Raw genomic sequence first — 25,000 nt, forward strand, 5'->3', positions numbered from 1 at the left:
AGAATTAACGCAAAAAGTTTGTTTTTGAGGAGAGGGCAAAACCGAAGTACCCGGAGAAACACCAGTCGGTGCAGAGTAGAGATGCAACGCAACCCACATATGACGCCGCAGAGAGGCGGAGAGATGGGTTATTGTTCTAGTCGTCCAACATGGCCGCCATGACGTCACAGGCAAACCAGAAATCCTTACGTTTCGTTTCTCCTTCCTTTCACCTCCCCATCATTCCCCAACCCCCCCCCCCCCCCCACCCACTCGCTCTTCTCACTCTCGCTCTTTTCCTCCCTGCCTACTCCTCCCACCTCTCCTTCGTGACTTTCTCCCTTTCTGCATTTACGTGATCAGCGAACACTCACCAGTGGAGGGACTTGTGGTTTCTTGTAATGTCCACTCGTCACTCAAGTCAGTCTTGAACGCAGACAAGTTTCCCATCAGTATGCATGTTCCCATGTAATCGATCCGCGCTTCAGCGTAACGCAGTCCCAAATGAACCACGTGATGCGGGTTAAAACCACGCTCCTCGTTAACATCAGCTGTAAACAATGAAAAGACAGAGAGAGGTTCTAACGCCAAATATAGGGCTGAAACTCTTTCTGTCGCAACAGTACCTTTGTCCCATTATTTCACTCAGTCGTATTACATTGATACCCCGGCTCTCTTAAGTTTAACAGGTCGGCTTGTTTTACGAAAACCGGGGCTCCTGACGAAAACAAACAAGGACAATACGGTCTTTCCCTCATGTTAACATGTCTTTCCCTGATAAGAGAGAAAAGGTTTTAAGTGGGGATGGACGTTTCAAACCGCACACCCTTGTACGTACATATTAGTTGTGTTCAGATCACAACGGCCGTTGTTGTTGTTTCTATAAAGACCAGTTATCGACGTTTTACCTCCGTATGACATCTTGCCGCCGTATGTTTAACCTGCGGGACCGTGCTGCGATCACAGCCGACTAATCCACCAACGCTAACCGCTTATGGGAAACGTCAATGAAACTCCGGTGGCACACAAAATTGTTGATTCACACACACACAGTAACACTTTCGTTCGTTTTACGCGGTTATCACATAGCTTTATTTGCACCTCGAATCTTGAGTTCCTGTATTTCAATATGTCCGCCCACAATTCCACTGCGTGCTTCATATACGGCCTGTCTGACTCTCAAAGACCCCTTCAGCTCCCTTCGGCCTGCGTTAGTGAGAGTAACGTGACACTGAGAACGAAGGTCACTCGTGCTCCAGCTAAAAAACAAAAGACAATATATGAAATTGGTAATTTACTAAGAGACCACATTTCTGGGACACAAGAAACTGAGATTGAAGCGGAAATTTCAAGTTCGCAGTGTGAGCCTCTCATTCTCTATCTTTACTTTAAATCGTTCTTGCCAGTCCAGTTATTGGATACTTCGCCCTATAGCGAAGTGTAAACGAGATAGGAGACGGGAAATAGCCAACGAGGAGCGTAGCGACCAGTTGGCTATAACCAGTGTCATATCCAACAACGGCGAATCGAATAATTGTGTCATTAAATTTTCATTAAATTCTGAACTCTTGGATATTTTGAAAATTAAAGCCAATCAGTTTCCAGCTTTTCATATTAGGTCATATGGTATATGAGCTGAGAGAGAACCAATCAGAAAGCTAGAAACGCAATATCCGAGGTTGAAATTTCAATAAAAGATGTTGTCTGCCGTTGTTTTTGTAAAATTCCCAGTCACTTTACTCGCTCAAGAAATATACTTTAAGGGCACAGTCTTTGCGTTGATGTTTCTTGATCACCATCCTTGATCATGACTCGTACTTGAATGAATTCGAATAAAAACAGAGCCTGATGAGACCCCTTTTACATCGCGTCTACGCGTTTAAACTCTTCTGTAACAAGACTACTAAAACTAGACTCGAAAGACGATTTCCTCTACGTTTCTACGAAGTTTGTCGAAACATCAATCATTGTCATCAACAAGAGTACCAAGACTACAGGGGAATCCTTTACTTCATTTTTTTTTCTCATTGGGCTACCGTTTTTTAATCAGTTAACCAGGAATAGAGCGATTTTCGAAAGTAATTAGCGAATTACTTTGGTTTTGCATTAGCTCACTCAGGGATTGGTCCAAAGTTCTCACGCCATTTTTACAACCAATCAGAAGTGAAACCAAAACCGACGTGGCTTGCGCGTGCAAATTTTTCCGCGCTTTGTGTCGGCTACGTGAAATTCCTTCGAGTTATTGATTGGTTTCCTGGATTGCCTCCGACCTTTTTGATTGGCCAAAGTAATTACTTTGGTTTTGGTTTTACGACACTCGAATGAAACTCGCTCTAATGAGCTATCTCTGAAAATTTGAACCCGACAAACTAGAAAATCTCTGGGCAATGATGCTTTGTAAAGTCGAGACTTTAAATAGGATGTATAAGATCATTAGCTCTTGTGGCTAACGTCAGTTTTTGATGGCTAATAACTGGAGATTTAACTAAGTTTAACAAGTCCGTTTACCTTTTCAAGTACATTTGTAAATAGCTTGATGCCTTCTGGTAGAAAACCCGTATACCAAAACCGCCATATTTGCCAGATTCACCACGTGTTAAAGATTACAGATTCACGTGTTAAACTAATTTACATAAATTTGGCGCGATTGCGGCGGAATCGCCTTCCGTGAGAAAACCCGTATGCCGAAACCGCCATATTTGCCCGATCCACCACGTGTTAAAGATTACAGATTCACCTGTTAAACTAATTTACATAAATTTGGCAAAATTCCGCCGCAATCGCCTTCTGTGAGAAAACCCGTATGCCAAAACCGCCATATTTGCCAGATTCACCACGTGTTAAAGATCACAGATTCACGTGTTAAACTAATTTACATAAATTTGGCAAAATTCCGCCGCTATCACCGTATTTGCCAAAATGGTCAAATTGTTGGCGATATTTTGATATTCTGTGTGCAGTTCTGGACATAAGCGTGTTAATGAAACAAAATAAAACTGTCAACGACATGAGGAAAACCTCCCTTGTACTCACCACACCTAGATGATCTAACAGAGTCAAGTTATTCGTTATCTTTAACAAAGTTATGACATTTTTTCGCCTAGTTGTTATATAAGTCCTAACGGTTTTTCAAATATTTTGTAACTGACGATGATGTTTGTAATATCGAAACATGTCTTCGAAATTAAAAAATGTCATAACTTTCTTAAAGATAACGATTTGCTTTCTGCTGTCTCGACCTTTTGGTTCCATTAGTCAAGTTATTATATAGAGCGACTTTCATAAGACCTTGAAAAATAATCTTAAAAGCAGAACGTAAACAAAAATGCAAAACATTTAATTGGCTTATCGAACAAAAACAAACTAGCGCGAATTTTCATTGGCTTAGCGAACGCGTATGCAAACAACGTCATCTCTCCATGGAACTTTCTGGAAAGTTTCGCTTTGACGGCATTTGAAATGCAATAATGTGATTAGGCAATCGAACTGTCTACTGCTCATATTAGGAGTTTCCTTGGCGGGAATAACGTTTATCTTTGTTTTAATCTTGCCAAACATTGGTCCGTGAAACAAATTGCGAACAATTTTTCACGGTCATTCGAAAGTCGCTCCAATAGAAAAATGTAAACGCTAGTAACAAGGAAATAGACACCACAGAGCATGCCCTTACAGTGTCTGTCCCATAACGCTTCCCATATTGGTCGAAATGTCGAGTCTTGACAGATTCACGGCCACAACAACAACCGTCTCCCACTTGGACCTAGCCCCTCCAAGACTAGACGTCGAAGACTGGCTATGATGACAACCATTCACTTCCGTTTCGGAGGAGCTCTCGATGACCTTCAGTCCCGGGGAAATGACATTCTTGGTACCTTAACCAAAATGAGAAGAAAAGTTATTAAATGTTGCAGACAGTTTTGCATCTTTATTGGCTTGCTGACAGAATCTATGCTAAATCGTGTTACTACCAGGAGTCCATGTCTAAGAAGGGACAACTCCCACACATCATTTTTACAGACCGATCTATTTTTAGAAAACAAAGGCAGTTCCGGTTCGGTGACGCTATGATGTCAAGTTAGTTTCTTGTGATTGGAGATCGGGCTCCTTCGTGAGTCTCCTTTGCGGGAAATTCAATCTAAAAATAAATCGGCCTGTGAAAACGCCGTGACAGAAATGAAGGGCTGTTGTTCGCCCCCGGTCATGGGCTCCTGTTACTAATCAAAGTTTGATTGCAAGAGGAATTGCGGGAAATGGCCAGTCGATCTTTTGTTTTTGATTACCTGACAGTGTCCGTCTCCTGGCTGGAGGCGAGGCTGGCGACGTACTCACTAAGCCTTGCTTAGTCCCGCTCAAAGGCATGGACCGAAAAAGACTGGGTGTTGTTGGAATAAGCCCGAAAAAAGTGCTGCCGGAAGACGTTACTCTGCGGTGACCTAGAAAGAGTAGGACAGAAAAATAGTTGTGAGAGGAAAATACTATACTGGCAAATCTAACATTACGGAGAGCGCATGCAGTGGTTCCCAACTCGTGAATGAGCGGAGCGCAAAGAACGAGTTATTGCGGTTATTGGGGGCCTAAGTCACTCCATTTGTGTCACCATGTTCACCCAAAAGACATTGCGCGCTTGTGTTGTTGTTTTGAAATAGTTCCAGCGTTTTGATTCGGTACTCACTGGTGATTTTCGGATTTTCCGTCTGTTTGAAATTCAACGCAGCGCGCAATGTCTTTTTGGTGACCATAGGCCTATAATAGGCCATTTCTGAGTTCCTATCCGCCTCCTCTTCAAAGCGAGTCTAAGTGCAAAGTTTTTGTGATGGTAATTAGTTCTACTTTACATATGAATGAAAACTAATTTTCATAAGAAAAGCTTCGCACTTAGACTCGCTTTGAAGAGGAGGCAGACGTGAACTCGAAAATGGCCTACTCTTCACTCCATCGTGTGATAATTTTTCTAAGATGGACTGGGGACGAGTTACTCTGAGTTAGAAACAGTGGTGTGTGCGAGTAGAAGCACAACATCTTGTTTGTCTTTATGGTCAAATTCAACTGACTACGGCAGGCAGCCGCCTGTAACGACGTGTCAAGATTGCACCCGTGCACAAAACAAGAACCAAACTAACCGCTAGTTTGCACCAGTTCAGAAATCAGGCTAACCTGGTTTGTGTCTGCTGGTTGGTGATTTCGCCGGTGTGGATTGCACTGGTTCGTCATTTGACTCTGACATGGATCGCAAGAGCGAAAGCGAACGACGCTTCACGTAAGGTGGTGGTGTAGCTACACGCACCTCCTTTTCGTTGAGAGATAAAGATCTAAAAACCAACGAGAGAAAACAGAAAGCTGGAAAAGCAAGCGACTTCAAGAAGACGATTTTATTATAAGATGAATATACGAAACAAAGTGGCTCAAGCACAAGTAATGATATCTTCGTATAGCTTACCGCTATTTGCAAGCCAGCCTACTAATACGTTAAACTGTTGCTATAAATGAATAAAACTCGACTAAAAAAAACTGGACTAGTTTTCAACGCAAACGCCACGTTAGGTAGACTGTCACGCAATAGTCTGCGTGCCATGATCAAAAGTGAATGGTAATGAATGGACTGAGGAGCCGCACTCGGATAACCTAACTGCAAACATTTACCTTCGTTTCAAGTCGAGGTCCACTGGTTTATTCGAAGCTGGTCCAGTAGGGACCTGATCACCTCCTGTCGCTGAAGTCTTAGTCGCGTAAGATCCCTCTTTTCCAAGGAGCAGCCGCTGGACAAGTCCTCCCTTGTACCAAGCTTTTGGAAAGTCTAAGATCTCATTTAAGCGTCGCATGTCGTAGTTAAACGTTGCAGAACCAATGTCACATATACCTGATTAACAACAAATACATATATATATATATATATATATGTTTTCACCTAGTCCTGTTCCGGGACTCCATCTTATCCCGCCTGGGTTCCAGGCCCATTTTCAGGGAGGGGTAAGAGGGACTCCCGCAACAGGACTAGTTTTCACCAACTTGTCGAAAACCATGGGCCTTTTTGTCAAAAATGTGTAAATAGCCGAAGTCTCATATTCGTCAAAGGTGGAATACCGTCTGACAGAAAACCGTCTAATATAAATTGTGGACGGTAATCAGACGGGAAAATGAGAGAAGACCATTTATCAGGCCAGGTTGCGATGAACAAATATGGCTTCAGGATGTTTGCTCAAAAACTCCTCGTCATTTTCGCGTCTAAAATGAATTTAAGACAGTTTTCGGTCTGAGACGAATTTTCCCTGCTACTATCCCGTCGATTTAGACGAAAAAGTGGACAGATAAACTTAGGGACGGGAAACTCATCCTTCAACGGATTGGCCGTATTTATACTGGAGACGGATAGCTCCTCTAAGACGTATATTTCCACTATAACTCCTCTAAATATAAATCCGGTGTTAAGACAATTTATGGTCAAACTTCGTCGTATGCCAGACCAGTTTTCCGTGTGAAGTCGAGTTTCCCGTCCAAGACGGTTTTCGGCCATTTTGAAGGTAATAAATTGGAAGTCGAATTCGCTTCTTAAACAACTACGCCAGTCTAAAACCGAATTTGCCTAATAGGACACTCTCAAAAATACCATAACATTCTTTGTTTGCCCTCCAAAATTTTGCCAAAGCATTTTATTTATCTTCTCTTGGGACCATCTTAAGTCCCAAGAGAAACTGGAAACAATGCTGATGCAAAATTTTGGAGGGCAAACAAGTGGCCTATACAAGTGACCGCCGGAAGTAACGTCAGCAGCAACTAACCAGAAACCTTGACAACGGTTGATGACCCAGTCCCCGTCCCGGCCAGAAGATCAGGTGAAGGCATCTTGTTTCTGTCTTCCGTCACGTTCGCCGCAGAGCCGACTCTCCGGCGTGACAGATTAAACTTCACGAACTCCACATTTAAACTAAGAGAGTCTTTTTTGCCCGACATAGGCTGCGAGGGCTGAGACGGTGCAAAACGAAACCGTGGACGGTTCTCCTCGACATTCCGCTCCTCGAAGTCTGAGCTAGAGGTACGGCCTAAGCCTTTGTGCTGTTTGCCGTAAGGGTGGAAGATACAGAACGAGAAGCGTGACAGACAAACTGTGAAGCTGATGCCGCCACTATCAAAGGTGAAGGTTGAAGAGTTCAAGCTGGAGTCCAGCTGATCCAACCGCGGCTTAGATGGGTCTCGACTGGCAACTCGAGATGATGGAGTTTGAAAGAGAGACCTAGTGGGGCTCGAGTTGGATGAAAATACTACATCTAAGGCAGGTAAACGCAGCATACATTCCACACGAGAAACCGGAAGACAGCTGAAGCGAATGTCAGATGGCTGTACCCGGATGACAACCACTACATCCACCGGAAACGACGAATACTCCGACATCGAGGAGGACACAACAGAGCCGCCGATTTCCCCTTCGGTATCGCTATCATCATCGGAAGCGACTACCCCGCCGTCTGTCACTTCCTCGTCGTCCGGAACGCTAATCGGTTCAAGCGCTTGTTCGATGAAGTCTAATAAACGGGGTTTTAGCACCATTTCCTGAGGCAGAGCCTGGAAGAGAACCCACACATACAGCCCTGCCTTCTTCACGATCTTTCTATTGGAAACGGTGCTATTGTTCGCCAAACCCTCCATATCCGCACTGTCTGAATCGGGCGTATCGAAGCCAGAAAGCGGCTTGGATCGTTCGCCGGCCGTAGATACTTCGCCACCACAGGAAGGACTAGGCGTTCCCGGGGAGCCCCCGCTCTCAGAGTCAATGTTTGAATGATAATGAACTCTGACCTCTACAGCTGGTAGTAACAGGTTAGTGTCTTCTGGTTGAGCTTTTTCTTGGGTCCCCTGTTTGTTACGCTTCTGTCCAATGTTCGTTTGAAACACAGGAGTTGATAACTTTCCGCCTGTGGGATCGAAGAGCTGGAAGCGTTTACCAGAGATTCTAAAACAAAAAGCAAGAGAAAACATGTAATTCAATACGTCCTACAATTTTACATACCTTATCTGCCTGTCTTTACAACAAATAAATAAACAAATAAATAAAATAACTCATTGAATTCCAGTACTGGTTCCGCTGCTCTTTTCATCGTGTTTATGGAACAGGTAAATTGTCTTTATTAAAGGGGCACTGCCATGAGCTGCGCATGCTCGAGTTTGTTTGCCCTCGAGCCCACGGAAAATTCTAGCCGCCATCATGGATTCACGCGGGAGTCACGTATATTCGCCGGAGTTTCTCGTTTGTCCACCATGGCCCTCCCCAGTGGACACCATTTTGAATTTGTCGATACAACTTGAAAAAAGTTAAACTAACACTTTTCAAGTTTTCACAAGACGCTAGCCCATGCGCTTCTCTTGACAGTTTCCCTTTAATTTGCACAACAAGGAAGCTCCGAAAAATTTCCGTCCGTTTTTGCTTGCGGGCTAAACCATGGTGTCGTGTTCACGTAAAGGTGAAGGACGAGGCACAAATAGAGGAATTAAGAAGTTATTTCAATTAATCAACCCCTGCATTTATCATGCAGCTACATAAAATTTAGGCGAGGTTGAAATCGAGCAATGCTGGTCAGCGGTTGCCCCTCTAAGTAGATTGGAGTTGTCCCTGGAGGTTTTGCATTTGCCTGCTCGCTTCCCTGTTTGCAACGGGCAATTTTGCCTGCTGTTTGAACCTGCCCTTACTTCAGTGCTACCTTCTCGTTTTTCTTCACATTTCGAAAGTAATGGCGTTGAATGCTCAAAGGGCGAAATTCTTTGCATTAATTTCAAGAGGAAGACTGTTTATTTTAACTCCACTTTTTTCATTGAACGGTCCGCCATTACTTGGTGCAGTTCTGACCGAAAGCTGTGAGCGACCTGGATCGAGGGAAAAGTGACGTCATTTACTCAGTAGCTTAAAATTGAAGTGTGTGAATGCGGCTTATTAAGTAAGGGGCACGAAAGTTTTTGTCATCCTGGCATTCGTGTTCCGCATACCAATTAAGCCGCATTGATACACTGCATTTTTAACCTCGTGAGTAAATGACGTCACTTTCTCTCGATCCAGCTCCCTGATCATGAGGCTTATCTGTCAGAACCAAACCAAGAAATCGAGGTCCGTTAAGGACGTTCGCGCGAAATTTTTTCAACATTGATTTTCTTCTGAAACTTTTACCACTGTAAGATGATGAGTTAGTTATGTCAGAAATGTAAAAAAATGGGGGGTCACCGACTTCGTTTTAGAGAGAACATGTCCGGAAAAACACCCAAAATGTGACAAAATCGGGCTTCGTTATCGAATAAGGCCAGTGTCTGTAAACCCAAATATATTGCAATTAAATCTTTGAAGTGAAATCTTCTCTGCCAAATATTGTTTAAGTGGATTAATTAAGTGAATTTAGTCAACTGGTGAGGTTCCCTTAAAGATCAAGTTCGCATTTAGCGACCACAGTTTCACGCGCCTTGCAGCCGCAAGATGGCAGGATTTGATGTCCCGGGAGCAGAAATCTTGAAATTTTTTGAACTTCCCACATTGATTTTTTGTTCATTTTTGGACAACGTGGAGGTAATTGTAAATAAAGTCCGTTTCTGGAAAGAAAAATAGGGGTCACCGAACGTCCAAGACCGTTAAATCCAGGCAAAGCTATAGCAATGTCCTTTTGCCCTATCAGTTCTCATTTTATTAGTTAGCGCGCGCGCTCGTGTATGACGTAGCGTGTGCAGTAAGGATGCGCAGAAACAATTGGCGCGAACGTCCTTAAATGAAAAAAATAGTTTTTCTCTTGAAATAATTGCATGAAATCTCGCCTTTCGAGTATTCAGCACAAGAACTTTCGAAATGTGAAGAAAAACGAAAGGTGGTTTTTGATCGAAGTAGCCCTTTAAGTATTCAATGCATTGGTGGCCTCATTAGTGGGTTGCCATGGACACCTTCTTTTCTCTGACTGACCACTTCAAGGCACTAGCTCCAAAGCTCATCTATTGTTGATGACGTTAAACTTACTTGGATTCCGTTGTTTCATCTCTCTCGCCGTCATCCGCAGGGTAAAACACACATTTTCCACTGTCAATATCAACCGCCACATCAAGCTCAAAGTCGAGATTCTGCTGCTGTTGGGATTGCAGTTGCGTCAGAGCAGATTTTTGTGACGTCATACTTTCATTATCCGACTCACTAGGGGTCCTGAAAGTAACTCTTGGTCCCGAACCACCCTCCCCCTCGTGATGTAAGGAATTGGCAAAATCGCTTGTTTGTTTAGTTGCCTTGATTCCAACGTTTAAAATGTCGGGAAGTGATGGAGAACGGGCCCCAAAGATGGCATTCTCGGACTCGTCTTCGCATGTGATCATAGGACCTTCGCCGTATTTTCGTGGCGAAGGTGGCATTTCAACCATTTCACTTTCCATTTCCTCCAGATCGCTACTGGCTTGGGATCTTAACCTTGAACGCGTTCGTGATCCTCGAACTTTCTCTGATTTGGCCTTTCTGTTGAGTAGTTTAGACCTGTGGACAAAATGTGCCCGCGTAAATACTTTCAACCAATCACAAAAATATTCAATCGTATAAACTTTCCCTGGTGGTGAAGTGGTCAGGGAGCCTGATGTCGAGAATAGCCCATTTCCGAGTTGCTGCAAGCCTCAGTTTCAAATCGAATCCTGGTGCACAACCATTGCTATTCTCCGGTAACTGGGATAAGCTCAAAACCATGCGAGCTCTCGTGGCTTGTGAACAATCTCTATACCCCAATTTAAACTTAACAAAGTAGACATTACCGATCAGTTTCGGGTGATTTGTGAACCGACGGTCGCCCTGAACGCGAGTGGCGTCTGAGTTTCCTTCGTACATCTTTTCGAAATTCGTTGAAGACAGCGCTTTCCAAATCCTGTAGCCTCCTTGTTTCCTGTTCCATGATGTAGGACTCCACATCGTGTTTTCGCCTGTAACAAAAAAAAATCCTATCGAGACGTTTCAAGAGTCCCTAAAAGTTAGCTCAATTAGAAATATCAGTGGAATTGCCGAGGGTAGTCGTTTGCTTAAATGACTGAACCAACACGAATAATAATAATAATAATAATAATAATAATAATAATAATAATAATCATAGAAAAACCTTTATTGAAAATCAGTCAGTTAACACAGAAATTATTAACAATATAAAAAAAAAAATATTCTGTTCCAATTATAAAAAAACAGTTCAAGTTCAATGTTCATTTACACAAGCAAACAAAAACAAAAAAACAAAAATATATATCCACATGTTATTGTTATTATTAGTATTAATATAGTAGTAATAATAATAATAATAGTAATAATAATAATAATAATAATAAATAATAATAATAATTTTTATAGCACTATTCCATGTAGCTCAATAGCGCTGTACAATAATTGCAATCAAAAGTTACAGCAAATCGAAATTCTACAATTATAACATTCGAACCGAGAAAAAACTAACGCACAAAAACAGCAATAAAAAGTTCCGATTAAAACTGTCATATGCTAAACTAATTAGGTTATAAAATTGATTTAAAAGATGTGTCTGTATATGGGTCTTGGGTCCGTTTCAAAAGTGGAAGTTTTCATGTGCCGAATCTAATGCAAATGAGAAAAAAATATTGTTTTCGCTCATTTGCATTAGATTCGGCACATGAAAAGTTCCACGTATGAAACGGGCCTTAAATTTTGATAGAGAACAGCACTGTCTGATATTGTCAGGAAGAGAGTTACACATCTATCAGTATGGCCAACTAAACAGATGGTACTTTCAGTAACTTCTTAAAAGGTGATCTCAAATTTCTGGTCGGTAAATAGGGCTCTAGCAGTTCAGTAATGTTGCTAGGGGCCTAGCCGTTAAGCGCTTTATTGGTCAGAAGTAACATCTTGTAACTGAGATACACAGTTTGATCTACTCCTGTTCAAAGCCAGTTCTAGATTGTACGTATTAAGAGTCTGTAAGTTCTACGCCTACTCTACATACAGAAGAGCTTACTACGTTGTACAATAATTTGATCATGTCATTATTCAGTTATGCCATCGAAAAGTGGGGGCAGCATTTAACACCAAATATCTTGGTAGAATCGATAAATTTAGCAAAAGAGCTTTTAGGTATGGGTATATACGGGTAGTTTTTTACTATGCGTGATCATATATATTCTACGGATAGAAAACTTTGGGACACTATCGTGTCAGATCCCGGGCACGTTCTGTATGACCTTCTTCCACCGCAGAGATAGCGAGGGCGCTTGCGAGATCGTGGCCATAGAGCGGCTTTCATATGACCTTGAAAAATAAACGTGAAAACAGAACGTAAACAACAATGCAAAACATTTATTGGCGAATTATCGGCTTAGCGAACGCGGATGCAAACATCGTCATCTCTCCATGGAACTTTCTGGAAAGCGATCGGCATTTCGCTTTGACGTCATTTGAAATGCAGTAAAGTGATTGGGCAATCGAACTGTTTACTGCCCATATTAGGAGTTTCCTTGGCGAGAATAAGGAGAAGCTTTGTTTTAATCTAGCCAAACATTGGTCCGTGAAACAAATTGCGAACACTTTTTCATGGTCATGCGAAAGTAATCGCTCTAATCTTATACTTCCGAATTTACGCAGCGAGCGTTTTCAGAAAACTTTTATCAATAAACCTTATTCATAAATGGCGCTTGTTTTATTCTTCTTTTGCTAATTTGCAAATTAGCCTATCAAGCCTCATTTTAGAGCAAGAATTCTTTTCAATAGCCTTCAACGATTCGGCAGCTATTTTGATTTCTATGGTTTAACAAAAATATTATAGGATGCTCGGGGGCATAATTAATAGGGAGCTTAAGCACGCGCGTTTTTGACACGCGGACGGCAACCGGAAGTGAGCTGTTTTCCCTTTGAACTTGTCTTCAGACAACCACATTTACATTGCTAAGTATCTTTTCTCCATTAGAGACAATTCGTATAAAAATCTGGGAGACACCACTGTCCTTGCAGGAGAAATGTCCTCTTCCGGTTGCCGTCCGCGTCTCAAAAACGCGCGTGCTTAAGCTCCCGAATATGTATTTGCCCCCTGGGCATCCCATAATAGCTATTGGAACAATCAAATTCAAAATGGCCGCCGTATCGTGGAAGTAGTCTATTCACTGTATGGTATCGAGACTTGGTAGGCTAATTTGCACTAGGACAAAAGAACTATAAATTGACCGCGCCATTCACGAATAAGGTCCATAGATGTATTTTTCAATTTGCTTAATTATTGGATGGTTGTGAGTGGGTTCGTTCTTATTTTTTTAATGCATGTATACAGTCTCCTTTCTTAAGTTTTAAAATTATTGCAATGCTTGCGGGTTTTTTCGCTTGTAGAAATTTCAATAAAAACTTTACTCTTTTTCTTTTCTTATCTATCTTTACTGCGCTGCCTAACTGGAGAGGTTTGATGTGATCGTTCTTCTACAGCATTTTGGACACTTTTGTAAGCGATCTATCAGAAATTTGGGTAATCTATACAATGACGAATTGGCACTATCTACAATTGTAGCTTAGATGTATTGAATGCATGAACTATCGAGTGACAGCTTCTTACCAGGGATAACCATGTTCCAAGTAATTTTCGTTGTCGAAAACAATGTCGAAAAGCAAGAAAAAAGGAGAAACGTACATCTCTACTTAAATCGTCTCACTCCTTGAAAGTTCTGCGAAGGGTAACCGATTTAGCCTCAAGTTTAAGTGAAATGGAAAACGTGAGGCTTGATATGGAGTTAGTTATGTAAAAATAACGTCTTCTCGCGGTCTAACGACAGACGAAAGTTCTGCCTTTGAAATAAAGATCATAGGCCGTGCGCCTTGTCTTAGAGCACTAGTTCATAAACTCTGTAAGACATTAAAGTGGTTCTATGATCAAAAAACTTTTTTTCTTCAGATTTTGAAAGCGTGTTCGCTTAACACCTAACTGGCAAAATTTTGCGCTTTGAGATTTATCCAAAGGCTGTTTATTTTGAGTGTAAGTTTTGAATTTCACGGTCCGCCATTACTCACGTTCAAAACTGGCCGATTGGACCTCAGAGGGTTGGATCTAGAGAAAATGACGTCATTTACTCACTAGCTTAAAATTTCAGCGTGTAAACGCAATTTATTATATATGCAAAACACGGGTTTAAAAGTCTGAAAGCCTGAAACTCCCGTGCTGCATATTAATTTGGGCGCGTACACACGCATTGCATTCTTAAACCAGTGAGTCTTTGACGTCATTTTCTCCTCGACCCAGCTCTCTCAAGATTTTAAAGTTAGTAATGGCGGACCAATAAATAAGAAAATTCCAGTTAAAATAAACAGGTGTCTTTTTAAAATCAGAACTTAAAACTTGGGTCAGTTAGTGTTTAGTTAACATAGTTTTGAAATCCAAAGGAAAAAAGGATTTGTTTTTTTGGTCGTAGTACCACTTTAAAAGACACAAACTGCCGCAAAGCGTGGGTTACGGTTTAGTTTTCGGCGTTAACGCCTGTCTTGTCGTGTCGTCCAGCTTCAGGGGCGAAGGCCTAATAACCACACATATCATTTTCTCGGCAGTAATGTCCAGTATTTCTCGTAGACTGAGAAAATACATCTCGCAGATGCATGTGCCGCCACGTAGCGTAGCATGCACGAGATGACGTTCGAATTTGATAGTTCGAATTTGTAAAATGTCTCGAACTCTCGAGGGAGAAAGACATTAAAGCGCACAATTTCACCACAGGCAGTGCAAGAACTTTCAACTTTTTTCCTTTCAGAGACAACCTTAACTAAGAGTTCTGAATTCTACAATCCTAGACAAAACTGTTGGGAAGGTTAGTACTTTTGAAGTCTTCATTGCTTCTCTCCCCTCCCCCCTCCTTCAATGTTGTGCAAAACTGAATGGTTTCAGTGGAAAATTGTTGACTTACCTTCCAACATTGAATAGGGGGGAGGGGGGCTATGTAAGAGAAAGTGAAACTATTTCTTTTGGGCTTTAACAGAAGCAGATTGAAATACAGCTCTGGTGTGGTTCATTTACATAACCTTCCCAACTACTTTTGTCTATGATTGTAGTCTTAACCTGGCGCCTTTTCGTCTGGGCACCACTCTATTAAATTCTTTTTTCCCTAATTTTTTATCCCAAAACGAGAAAAAAATTGCAGCACCATTTTTTTCCCCTCACCTAAGCTCATTGACCCTGCGTGCTTGTTCCCACATATTCTTCTCAATATTTCTGGTGTTTCTCTTATCCTTTGTGCCTTTGTTATCCACCTCATCTCTGCCCAATTCACCAGTGTCGATGGAAGGATCTCTGTCTTGCAGCTCCGTCACAGAGTCGATATTAGCCACGTCGGGATCCCCGGTTAAAGCGGTAAGTGTCTGGCCCAAAGATGACAGATGCTTGCCGATGCTGGTATCACAGTGGAGTTCAATACCACACATGCGCCATTGAAATGACATCACCCACTTGCCTGCCTTGATCATGTCTGAAGTTGACAAAAACAGACGAATGAAGGAGTTAGTTTCTAAACAAATGGTAGTGGTGAGTCAGTAAGGAATGAAACGCGAAAACTTAGGACGCTTTCTATTTGAAGGAAATGGGCGGCCTGACCGAGTATTTGGAAGGAATACCTCTACAACGCCTTCAAATTAACAAGCTCTGCGGATGATATATACTCTTCCAGAAGAATGCGAGAGATTATCATGCAAGTGTTCATTCAATAAACTGTTGAATTTTCTTTGCAAACTGACGGGTCTGGCTAGCAAGTTCTGACAAAACGAAAGCGCCCGTAGCTTTATCAAACGAGTTATTAAAGGAAAGGAACTTTATTTACGTGTCCAGTATTTTAGCGATGGAGAACTAATTGGGGACACTGTAAACTAAAATTAACAAATTAACGCAAATAAAATCAAATGTTGGTTTTTGAGCTAGGAGAGGGAAAAAACCAGGTAATTTAACCCGGCTGAGAAAAAACCTCTTGATGCAGAGTAGAGAACCAACAAACTGAACACACATACGACGCCGAGTCTGGGAATCGAACGAGTGATCTGGTTCTCTTACCACTGCGCCATCCCTACACCCCCTAAGGTAAATTGACCACCTTAAGAAAGATTGGCGAGAAGACGTTTCGAGCGGTAATTTTGTAACTTACGCGAGATTTTTTATAAAAGAATGAACACCCAATAACGCAGACGGACTAGATCACCCCTTGGTATACACCAAATATGGCCTATACACTTGCAAAACGCTTCTTATGACGCTTAACACGTCAATTCTAAACACCAAGACACAGTCTCTCGGAAATTTGACCCTTGCTCTTTAGGAAATGCAAATGCACTCAACACTCAACAGCGCCAGTGAATATTTTCGTAGTCATAAGTGCTAACAGTTTATTAAACACAGGTAACCCAATGGTGCCCCACCTGGTGTCACAGGATACCTCTGAGTTCTTGAGCACAGTTCGTACGTTCCTTCTGGAACCACAACTGCAAGGAACAGCAACAAGTAAAATTACAATCGAATACAACTCTCAAACGCCCCAATGACCGCTGTAAGGGTACGTTTACACAAACATTGGAAGCATTAGCACAAGCCACAACCCCAAACACATTAAATTGTTGCTCATTGTTATAATTTGCCCCCATAAAAGGTAAGTACGTTTTGCGTATGATGTAAACCAACTCCAAGCAAATCACGTGTATTGTTAAGTGTACAATATTTTGGGCCTGTGGCAAGAATAGCTTTGTACTGGTGGTATACCGGTTCCCGAATACCGGTTTTCCTTTTTCTTTATCACGACAAAATAGACCAGAAGTAACGAAATACCATTTTATCATGTTTGTTTCTTCCTTTGAACATCTAACGTTTTTATTCCATCGCTTAAATGTGCGTTTCTGGTTTTACATAGTCATTCATGCAAAGAATGAATTACCTCCACTGGATTGAATTGGTAAAAGAGAAAACGTCCCGAAAGAGTATTTGGTGTAAATCTAATTTGATGTTCAATGGAGCGTAAGTGATGACTGTTCGTTCAATCCGTCTATTTGCGTGTCATTTTGGTCTCCAGAGTTAGAATGTTTTACAAAAAAGAGAGTTTCTCTGTAATTCCACTTGATTTGCTAAAAAAAGATCCATGATCTTAGCCAATCAGAAACCAAAATCACGGACCACGCGACATCCTTGCACGCACTTTCCCGCCATTAGCGGAGGCCTCATGTACTTGCATGACGATGTGGTTCGCTGTTTTTCTTTTTGCGTGTGTGTGTGTGTGTGCACGCAGAGACAAAGTAATAATTTTTAGTTCGGTTTGTCCACACTTGAATGAAAACTGCGGTATAAGCCGCAATTTCTTACATCTGCTGCATCTTGTCCGCACCGGATCACTTTCAAAGTCTGGCTTCCATTCTTCTGTGTCAGGGTCAAACTTGTCCTCGAACCAAAGACAAAAGTTGCTGAATTTCCCCTTGCTGACAAAAGAGATACTGGAACAGCATGTCAATAGCATGTGCTCAACTCGTAGTACCATTGCTGGGCCGGGTTCTTGCTCTAGTTAACATATATACGATAACAAGTATACTGTTAGCGAGAGGCAGCCCAACAAACAAAAGGAGATTCGCTTCCTCAGACTGCAAATTCAAGTCCGACGGGCCTGATGCCTAAGGCTTCGTCCACACGTATCCGGCGAATCCGGCACACTAATCCGCAACTTCTTGAATCCGCTCTCCAGAGAGGAAAGTTTCGAATACGCAAAGAATTTGGAATCGTTTGGACAGTCGTATCCGGATATTTTCAAATTCTGATGACGTTACAAACTCAGATCCAGTCTTTACCGCGTAAATATTCAACATGGCCGCTGAACGAAATGCTATCGCTTCTCCTGTCGCCAACTCGCACGTCTGATGGCGTATGCTCTGTTGTCAATAGTCATAGAAGAGTCCTGGGTATTAGAATGAATCCGGATACGTGTGGACTGGCAAATTCGATTTGAATATGTTACGTGTGGATGTGAAAATGTTTTAATCCGCAGAGAACAAACTGCGGATTAAAAAATATCCGGATAAATAGCAACCAGACCATACAAGGGTGCCTCTCCCTCGGCCTCCCTCCAGGGCAAGGGAAGACCTGGAGACGAGGTTACCCAACAATCGATTGCAAACGAGCGGAGATTAAGGTGAGCCAAGGTCGCTTCACCCCAAATTTCCCATTGTTTATGAATCACGCTCGACGGAATCAAAGCAAAAAGCAAAGATGTGAGCAGCCTGCTTCAGATGTAGTGTTTAGAACTTTTCTTACATTTCCAATACTACCGAATAATGTAATTTATGGTACTTTGCAGAGACGTCATGCATTTTGCCATCAGGTGTCCCCTTTTTCCTCAGAACTTCGTGTATTTTGTTTCCTTTTGGCTTTGGTTAGACTAAGGGTTAGAGAGACATTTTGTGACTTCTACATAAACTAACTTTAGTCTCATCATCCTCCTCCATTGGACAACTTTTGTCGTTCGAAATTAAAATGTTGTCTGCGTTCCTTCGAAGTCAAGTTAAAAGTGAACTGTCCACAATCAACTTACCGGTGTATCTCATCTGGAAGCTTTGACCAACGACCTATACAAGTGCCAAAAAAAGCATAATCAAACAAATACCAGCACTAACGAAACCTTGATATTGACAATGATAGCTGTGTAAATTTGTAACAAGGGCACTAGTAAAATCTTTGACAACTATTCAATCAAGCTTGATCCCTAAAAGAGTTTTCACCACTACTTCGTCAATAAGGTGTCTCTTCTTTCTGGTATGTGACCATTTGTATGCTGATATGCACTCATCACGCAAGTCTGCGAGAATTGAAACGTCAGGGTGGGGTCTTTTCACTTTAAAGGAGTCACACGTAAGACCTAACACCCCCTTCCATAAATATTTTGTTTCCCGTTGTCCATCTGTGTGCCATATTTTGAAACACACGTGACCTTCTATTTCGCCCCAGTGGAGTTGAAGAAGAGAAACCATGGGAACCAGATTGGTTGGACCAAAAAAGCGCGACTGTTTCATATTACCGGAATGCGTAAATACCAGAAACTCGTGACCTTGAAGCGTTTAACTCTGTTACAGAGCTGGGGTTTTTTGAGTTTAAAAATTCCCTTATTTAGATGTAACGTAGCTCGTGCGTTTTACCGGGCGTGCAGCTTCGACCTTCTTTGTGTCCATCTTTGTTCATAAAATTGGTGTCCTAAAATACCCAACTTTGTTCCAAGGAAAAGAGTTGCAAATTACACGCTTCAAAGTCACGTGCTTCTGGTATACTTAAACCCCAGGCAGCCGAGCTGTCGAGATCAAGCCACTATAAAGCAATGTAAGCTACTTTTTAGAAGAGTACTGTGTATTCCAATATATATGGGTTATTGACCAAGTGCGAGGTCAAGATGGCTGGATATTGGCCAAGTTCTTTTTTCGCGTGTTTATGGACCGAGCAGGGTTCTATCTAGGGTATTTGAGGGGTAGAAGCTTCCCCCCCAGCAAAACTGGTTTTAATCCGGCAATAAAACAAGTCCGTGGATGATAATGATAATGATGATGATGATGATGATAATAAAAATAATAATAATAATAATAATAATAATATTTAATAATATTTAATACTTATACTGCGCATTTTCTATAAAATAGTCATTGCGCATTACAGACATTACTGTAAATACAACAATAAGATCCGTATACAATTTCTATGAAATAAAAAGACGACAACTACAATATTTACAATTGGCAGGCTATAAGAAAGGCAATTTACTGAAAACTATGTAAAACTAAAAGCTAATTAAAGTCGCATTTTTCAACGCGAAGAAGGCAAATTTTGTACCTGATTGCCAGCGTTATATAGTGGAATGCAAACTCCCAGCTGGTCCACTGTCAACTGAAGAAAGAGCGATCCTGATAGCTGAGAAGATGGCGGTCGCTGAGGCAACTTGTCTAAAACTGCTTGAGTGGCAAAGTGAACCTGAAACAGCAAGAACGGACAGTAGTTTTAGTAACAGACTAAAACCAGAGTATAAAATAACTGTCACCTCTGATTAAGACTGATGAAAATACCGGGGAGGACTCAGATCAAACCAACGATCTCTAAAAATTTAAGGGAGATATAGAGGATATTATATGGCAGCGCGGAGATACGAAATTTCTCTTCGAGTGTTGAAAAATATTTTTCACGAATCCGGTACTACACTTTCCAGAGTGGATATATTTGAATCCGCTATGAATCCGGAACCATGTGGACGCTAAATCCGGAATTTTTTATCCAGATGACGCAACAAGATCGAGCCCAGTTCTTTACCATGAAATCAATTCTCAAGATGCCTGCCAAGGACTTCATGGCGCATGCTCTGTTACCTCTGATTCCTTGAAGAGTTCTGAGTTCTAGGAGTTCTACATTGAATCCGGATACGTTTCGAATACGTGTGGACGGGCAAATTCGATTTGAATACGCTACGTGTGGATGGGAACATTTTCGAATCCGAAAATAAAAGGTTGCGGATTCTAAATTATTCGGATACGTGTGGACCTTAGAGGACTACGGAAAAGAAATGTACAAAAACCAAACCAAACACGCACGTGCGGGGCGCACTGAGTCATTCTTTTTGCTCAATTAGGCGATTACCGTCTATTTCTGTTATTGTTGTTGTTGTTTTTTGAAGTTCTTGTCCTCAGTTCGTTTTTGCATACGGTCCGTAACATCCGCTGGCAAACAGCAAACATACTAGAGTGCTCAAGTTAAAGACCAGTGTTGAAGGGCGACAGGAATGCAGCAGATTGCATAGGTTGTTTGGTGTTTGATTCTTGAATGACTGAAGCACTCTTGCCATGTTCAAAAGTCAGTTTAATTAAACTCAAAAACAAAAACGCGAATTCCTGTTATGAAAAGACATTGTCGTAACCGTTGCTGTCGTCTGGAGACGCCATGAAGTCAACATTTTCTTTCTCGTTTCCCAAAAACACTCTGGCCGGAACTGTGACATCGATAAACGTGACGCACGAGTTAAATGATGCGTGACAAGAGAATACTACATCGAGAATACTATTGGGTATACGGTATGCTTTATATCTAATGACTATACATATTTCATTAAAATTTCACTGACAAGCTGGAAACAATCGTACCTATCTAATCCCGTCCCCTTCATTTGATCACTAACTACTAGTTAATAATAACTACCTGGGAACATAACCGCATACATCTTTCTATCCAATATGTACTAAAGAATAACAACAAGTTTACGCGGAACAATTGAGTTGCAACTGAACTTGAAGCTTCAACTTTCTTTCCAAGCAAATCGCTGTGCACGCCAACGCGAATCTGTCAACTCAATTTTCCCTTGTGAACCTGCTTTCAGTGAAGATCAAACGCCTACTGTCTCTAGAACTGTCTGACTCACCGACCGAGAGAATCTTCTACCAACTACCTGACTAAGAGAAAACCTGCGATCAGACTGTGAATGAATGAAGACACAAGTGAGAATAGACGTAATAGAATCAGTAGCAAAATGAGTTGTCTCCGTGAAACAAAACATCCCAAACTTGTAAGATTTTCACTCCGTCAAGGATAAAGATTTTTAGTATATACTAAAGCAGTGGATAGCGTTCAACACGGGCGCTGATTGGCTCGTCAAACTCCGAATATCCTGTGCTATTTACCTCCCAGCAACTCAGGAAAAAATGGCGTTCCGATTCAGTTGCATCCGTGACAAGTGAAGAAAACATCCAAATTATTTTTTTGTGCTGTATATTATCTTACTGTTTTAGTATATACTGTTTTAGTATATATATCGGTGGATATATATGGTGGATATATATCGGTTGGATATTTACCGAGCCCCGAAGCGGCTTGGTAAATATCCACCGCTAGCCACCTCCACTTCGGTGAATACTTTTCAATTATCAACGAAATTGCGCGCAAGAAGAAAATCCAATTAGGAAAGGTGTTTCTTTCACTCGCTGTAGGGTAGCTCTCGTCTTCGTCGTGCTCTATTAGAAAACTGTTTTCGGATGATTTGGTCCTGCAACTTTTTCAACGGCCGTCAAACAAGGTTGAAAAGGCACGGGTAATGACCAGTATCGTTCTCGCGGGTTTTTTGTATACCGGTGCGGGCTTAAGCCTCTGAGACACTTGCGGGGAGGTCATGTGATACATATGACCAGGAGCTACAGCTTTCAATCAACCTAAAGCGCGGTTGCAAAGGTATTCTTAATGCCTTGGGAAACTTGCCACTTCAACCAAGTCCAGTCGGAGTTAAAACAGATGATCCCAATAAAACACTGAAACAGTGTATGTGAAAGCGCAGGCAGAAAATAATTTGTTTCAAAAACTAAAAATGGTTTAGTTCTAAAATACGGAAGTGCAGTTCATTTTGTGTCGTCTTGTCACTTACTCGCCCCTACTCGCTATACAACTTAACGTTAACTCAGAAATTATTTTTAAACAGCACAAACCAAAGCTTCGTGACGAAAAAATGTCTGTCGAGCATACATAGGAAAAGTTACAAACAACAGACGTCAACTTTGAAAACCTGTTAGACTGAACACTTTTCAAAAACCCCAATCACTGAATCCATTTTAGTGTTCAATATTGCCCATCCCTGCCTCCTTTTGCATTTGACGTTTTAATCAAACTCCCCGTCAATGTTTTAAGTATTTATTTTTATGTTTTGCTTGATTTGGTTGCCAGTTTCGAGTCGCTGAATTTGCCTATAAATATCATGACACAGACCCTTAAAAGATGCTGTTAAAAATGTGAAACATTTAATATTTTACCACAATTGTAATCTCCACTGTGATGACGAATATCGTTGTCGATAAGAGTACAGACAACGCTGAACCACTTTCCATTTGTTAAATTGATAATTAGATAAATTAATACCATATGAGCGGTGACAAGCCATTTAACAAATCGAGAGTGGTTCAGCGTTGTCTGTACTCTAACCGACAACGATATTCGTCATCACAGTGGTCAAAATGTTATCGACAACGGCAAATTAGCCAATCAGATAGCGAGATTACAAGCAATTGTGGTAAAATTGGCAATGACCACACCAAGGGAGTCGCCACTTAAGTAAAGAGGGAGGAGAAGGGGTTTTGTACACGAATCATTGGATTTTAGGTGATATTTAAAAGCGAAACAAACACTACCTTACAGACGTAATAGAGCGATTTTCAATTGAGTGTCGAAAATAATTAGATAATTACTTTGGCTTATGATTACTTCACTCAGTGATTGCTTCAAAGTTCTCGCGCCATTTTTTCAACCAATCAGAAGTGAAACCAAAACCAATCGTGGCTCACGCGTACACATTTTCCCGCGCTTTGTGTCGGCTACGTGCAATTACTTTGAGTTTTGATTGGTTTGCCGGATTGTCTAAGTCCTTTTTGATTGGCCAAAGTAATTACTTTGGTTTTGGTTTGATGACACTCAATTGAAACTCGATCTAACACATACACTGAAACCACGATACGCCATTGCTGAATCGTTCAAGGTTTTTAATTTCAAACGATGAAAATTTGAAATACTAGTCGTTCGTGACGTCATGGCGAGACAAATGAATCGAAACCACGGAAACAGTAATTGTGCATCAAGGCCTTCTAGTAGAAGAATTGTTCACCTGTATTCGCCACGAACTTGAAAAATATCCCGTTCTTCCTCTGTAGAACGTGCAACTAAAGTAGACTCTGTAGAAAAGACACTTACCTCTTTGTTAAGGGCAAGCCTTTGTTCATTCCAGTGTTCGTAGGCGTTCTTATAGTTCAAATAAACCAACACGGCTGCGAAAAAAACGAGAGGACGTGCTGTTACTTTCCTTCGTTCTTAAGCGGAAGGATTTGGTAGAATGTTTACCAGCACAGCACAAATTAACGACGGTTTCCAGTTCAACCGAATACGTTTACGTTGTTATCTGTACAACTCTAAACCAGTGCATGTGAATTTTGGATCTTCTAGGCCTAAGCCTACTGACAGAATCTTCAATGGTTGTTTGAATACCTATGCTTCAATTTGCCCTTGAATAGCGCGCGGTCAAAGATCAATAGGGAGCTTAAGAACGCGCGTTTGTGAGACGCGGACGGCAACCGGAAGAGGACATTTCGTGTGCCAGGACAGTGGTGTCTCCCAGATTTTTAAACTAATCATCTCTAATGGAGAAAAAATACTCAGCAATGTAAATTTGATTGTGTTAAAACAAGTTAAAAGGGAAAACAGCTCACTTCCGGTTGCCGTCCGCGTCTCAAAAACGCGTGTGCTTAAGCTCCCTATTTTAATAAACGTGGGCGCGCGGACGCATGCAATTGCGCCAATCACATACAAATCTCTCCGGCAAAATGGCTTCTACCATCTGCATTTAGGCAAAGTGACCCTACTACACTCGGGTTTTGAAACCTCCGGGTCTTTCTGTTGGTTCGTAGAAGCACTTTACTTTGATTCGGGATTCGTACTGTGATGAATTTCATGAATTTCTTGCCCGTCTTCTTCTACATTTTTTCCAGGTCATCAGTTGGCATTGGGCTTCACTTTTTCCGTCGCTTATCTTGTCCAATGTTTTGTGAACCAGTTCTGATGTAATCTCCTGACCCACAGGCCGCCGCCTCCGAACCTATCTGCTTACCTTTGTCGAAAGCAACTTGCTGCACGTACAAACGCGGTTGAGTCAGCGTAACAAGAAAGGTCTCTTTGTCCTCAGTTCCAACTAATGACCTGGTGTCCTGTGACATATGCAAACACGGACATCAGACCTCAACCAATTTATTAAAAAAATTTAAATATCTCGAAGTCATTCAAAGTGCGATAAACACTCGCCAAAACGGAAAACAGTAATTCACTACCCCACATTTTCCAGTTAAACTAAAAAATAGCTCCGGTAGCTTATTGCTTCCTCTAGGAGTCTTTTCAATTGAGCCGAGTGCCGTAGAAGGAAGACTCTTAATTCATTATAGCCAACGTGCAGCCGTACCCTCCCACCGCAAAGACAAAACGTTTTTTCTTCGCGGGGGAAAATTACGGCTACACGCAGGCTAAATTCATTACTTTGGCTAATC

At 41.5% G+C, this 25,000-nt stretch overlaps 1 protein-coding gene across 5 annotated transcripts in view; it reads right to left on the bottom strand.

Annotated features, from left to right (window-relative positions):
• Positions 1 to 25,000, bottom strand: part of LOC137999680 (bridge-like lipid transfer protein family member 1) — a 98,447-nt gene that overhangs the window by 16,923 nt on the left and 56,524 nt on the right. For all 5 annotated transcript variants that reach the window (XM_068845533.1, XM_068845535.1, XM_068845530.1 and 2 more), the window contains 16 exons: positions 24,571 to 24,667; positions 23,661 to 23,734; positions 19,785 to 19,922; positions 18,502 to 18,535; positions 17,286 to 17,477; positions 16,355 to 16,417; positions 15,114 to 15,417; positions 10,729 to 10,893; positions 9,959 to 10,459; positions 6,756 to 7,924; positions 5,620 to 5,836; positions 5,134 to 5,288; positions 4,260 to 4,412; positions 3,650 to 3,851; positions 1,081 to 1,238; positions 354 to 530 (listed from right to left, as the gene is read on the bottom strand). In XM_068845533.1, the coding sequence (XP_068701634.1) occupies positions 354 to 530; positions 1,081 to 1,238; positions 3,650 to 3,851; positions 4,260 to 4,412; positions 5,134 to 5,288; positions 5,620 to 5,836; positions 6,756 to 7,924; positions 9,959 to 10,459; positions 10,729 to 10,893; positions 15,114 to 15,417; positions 16,355 to 16,417; positions 17,286 to 17,477; positions 18,502 to 18,535; positions 19,785 to 19,922; positions 23,661 to 23,734; positions 24,571 to 24,667 (3,799 nt within the window). The remainder of the gene's footprint in view (positions 1 to 353; positions 531 to 1,080; positions 1,239 to 3,649; positions 3,852 to 4,259; positions 4,413 to 5,133; positions 5,289 to 5,619; positions 5,837 to 6,755; positions 7,925 to 9,958; positions 10,460 to 10,728; positions 10,894 to 15,113; positions 15,418 to 16,354; positions 16,418 to 17,285; positions 17,478 to 18,501; positions 18,536 to 19,784; positions 19,923 to 23,660; positions 23,735 to 24,570; positions 24,668 to 25,000) is intronic.

The sequence above is a fragment of the Montipora foliosa genome, chromosome 4, assembly GCF_036669935.1.
Source record: "Montipora foliosa isolate CH-2021 chromosome 4, ASM3666993v2, whole genome shotgun sequence".
Taxonomy (NCBI): domain Eukaryota; kingdom Metazoa; phylum Cnidaria; class Anthozoa; order Scleractinia; family Acroporidae; genus Montipora; species Montipora foliosa.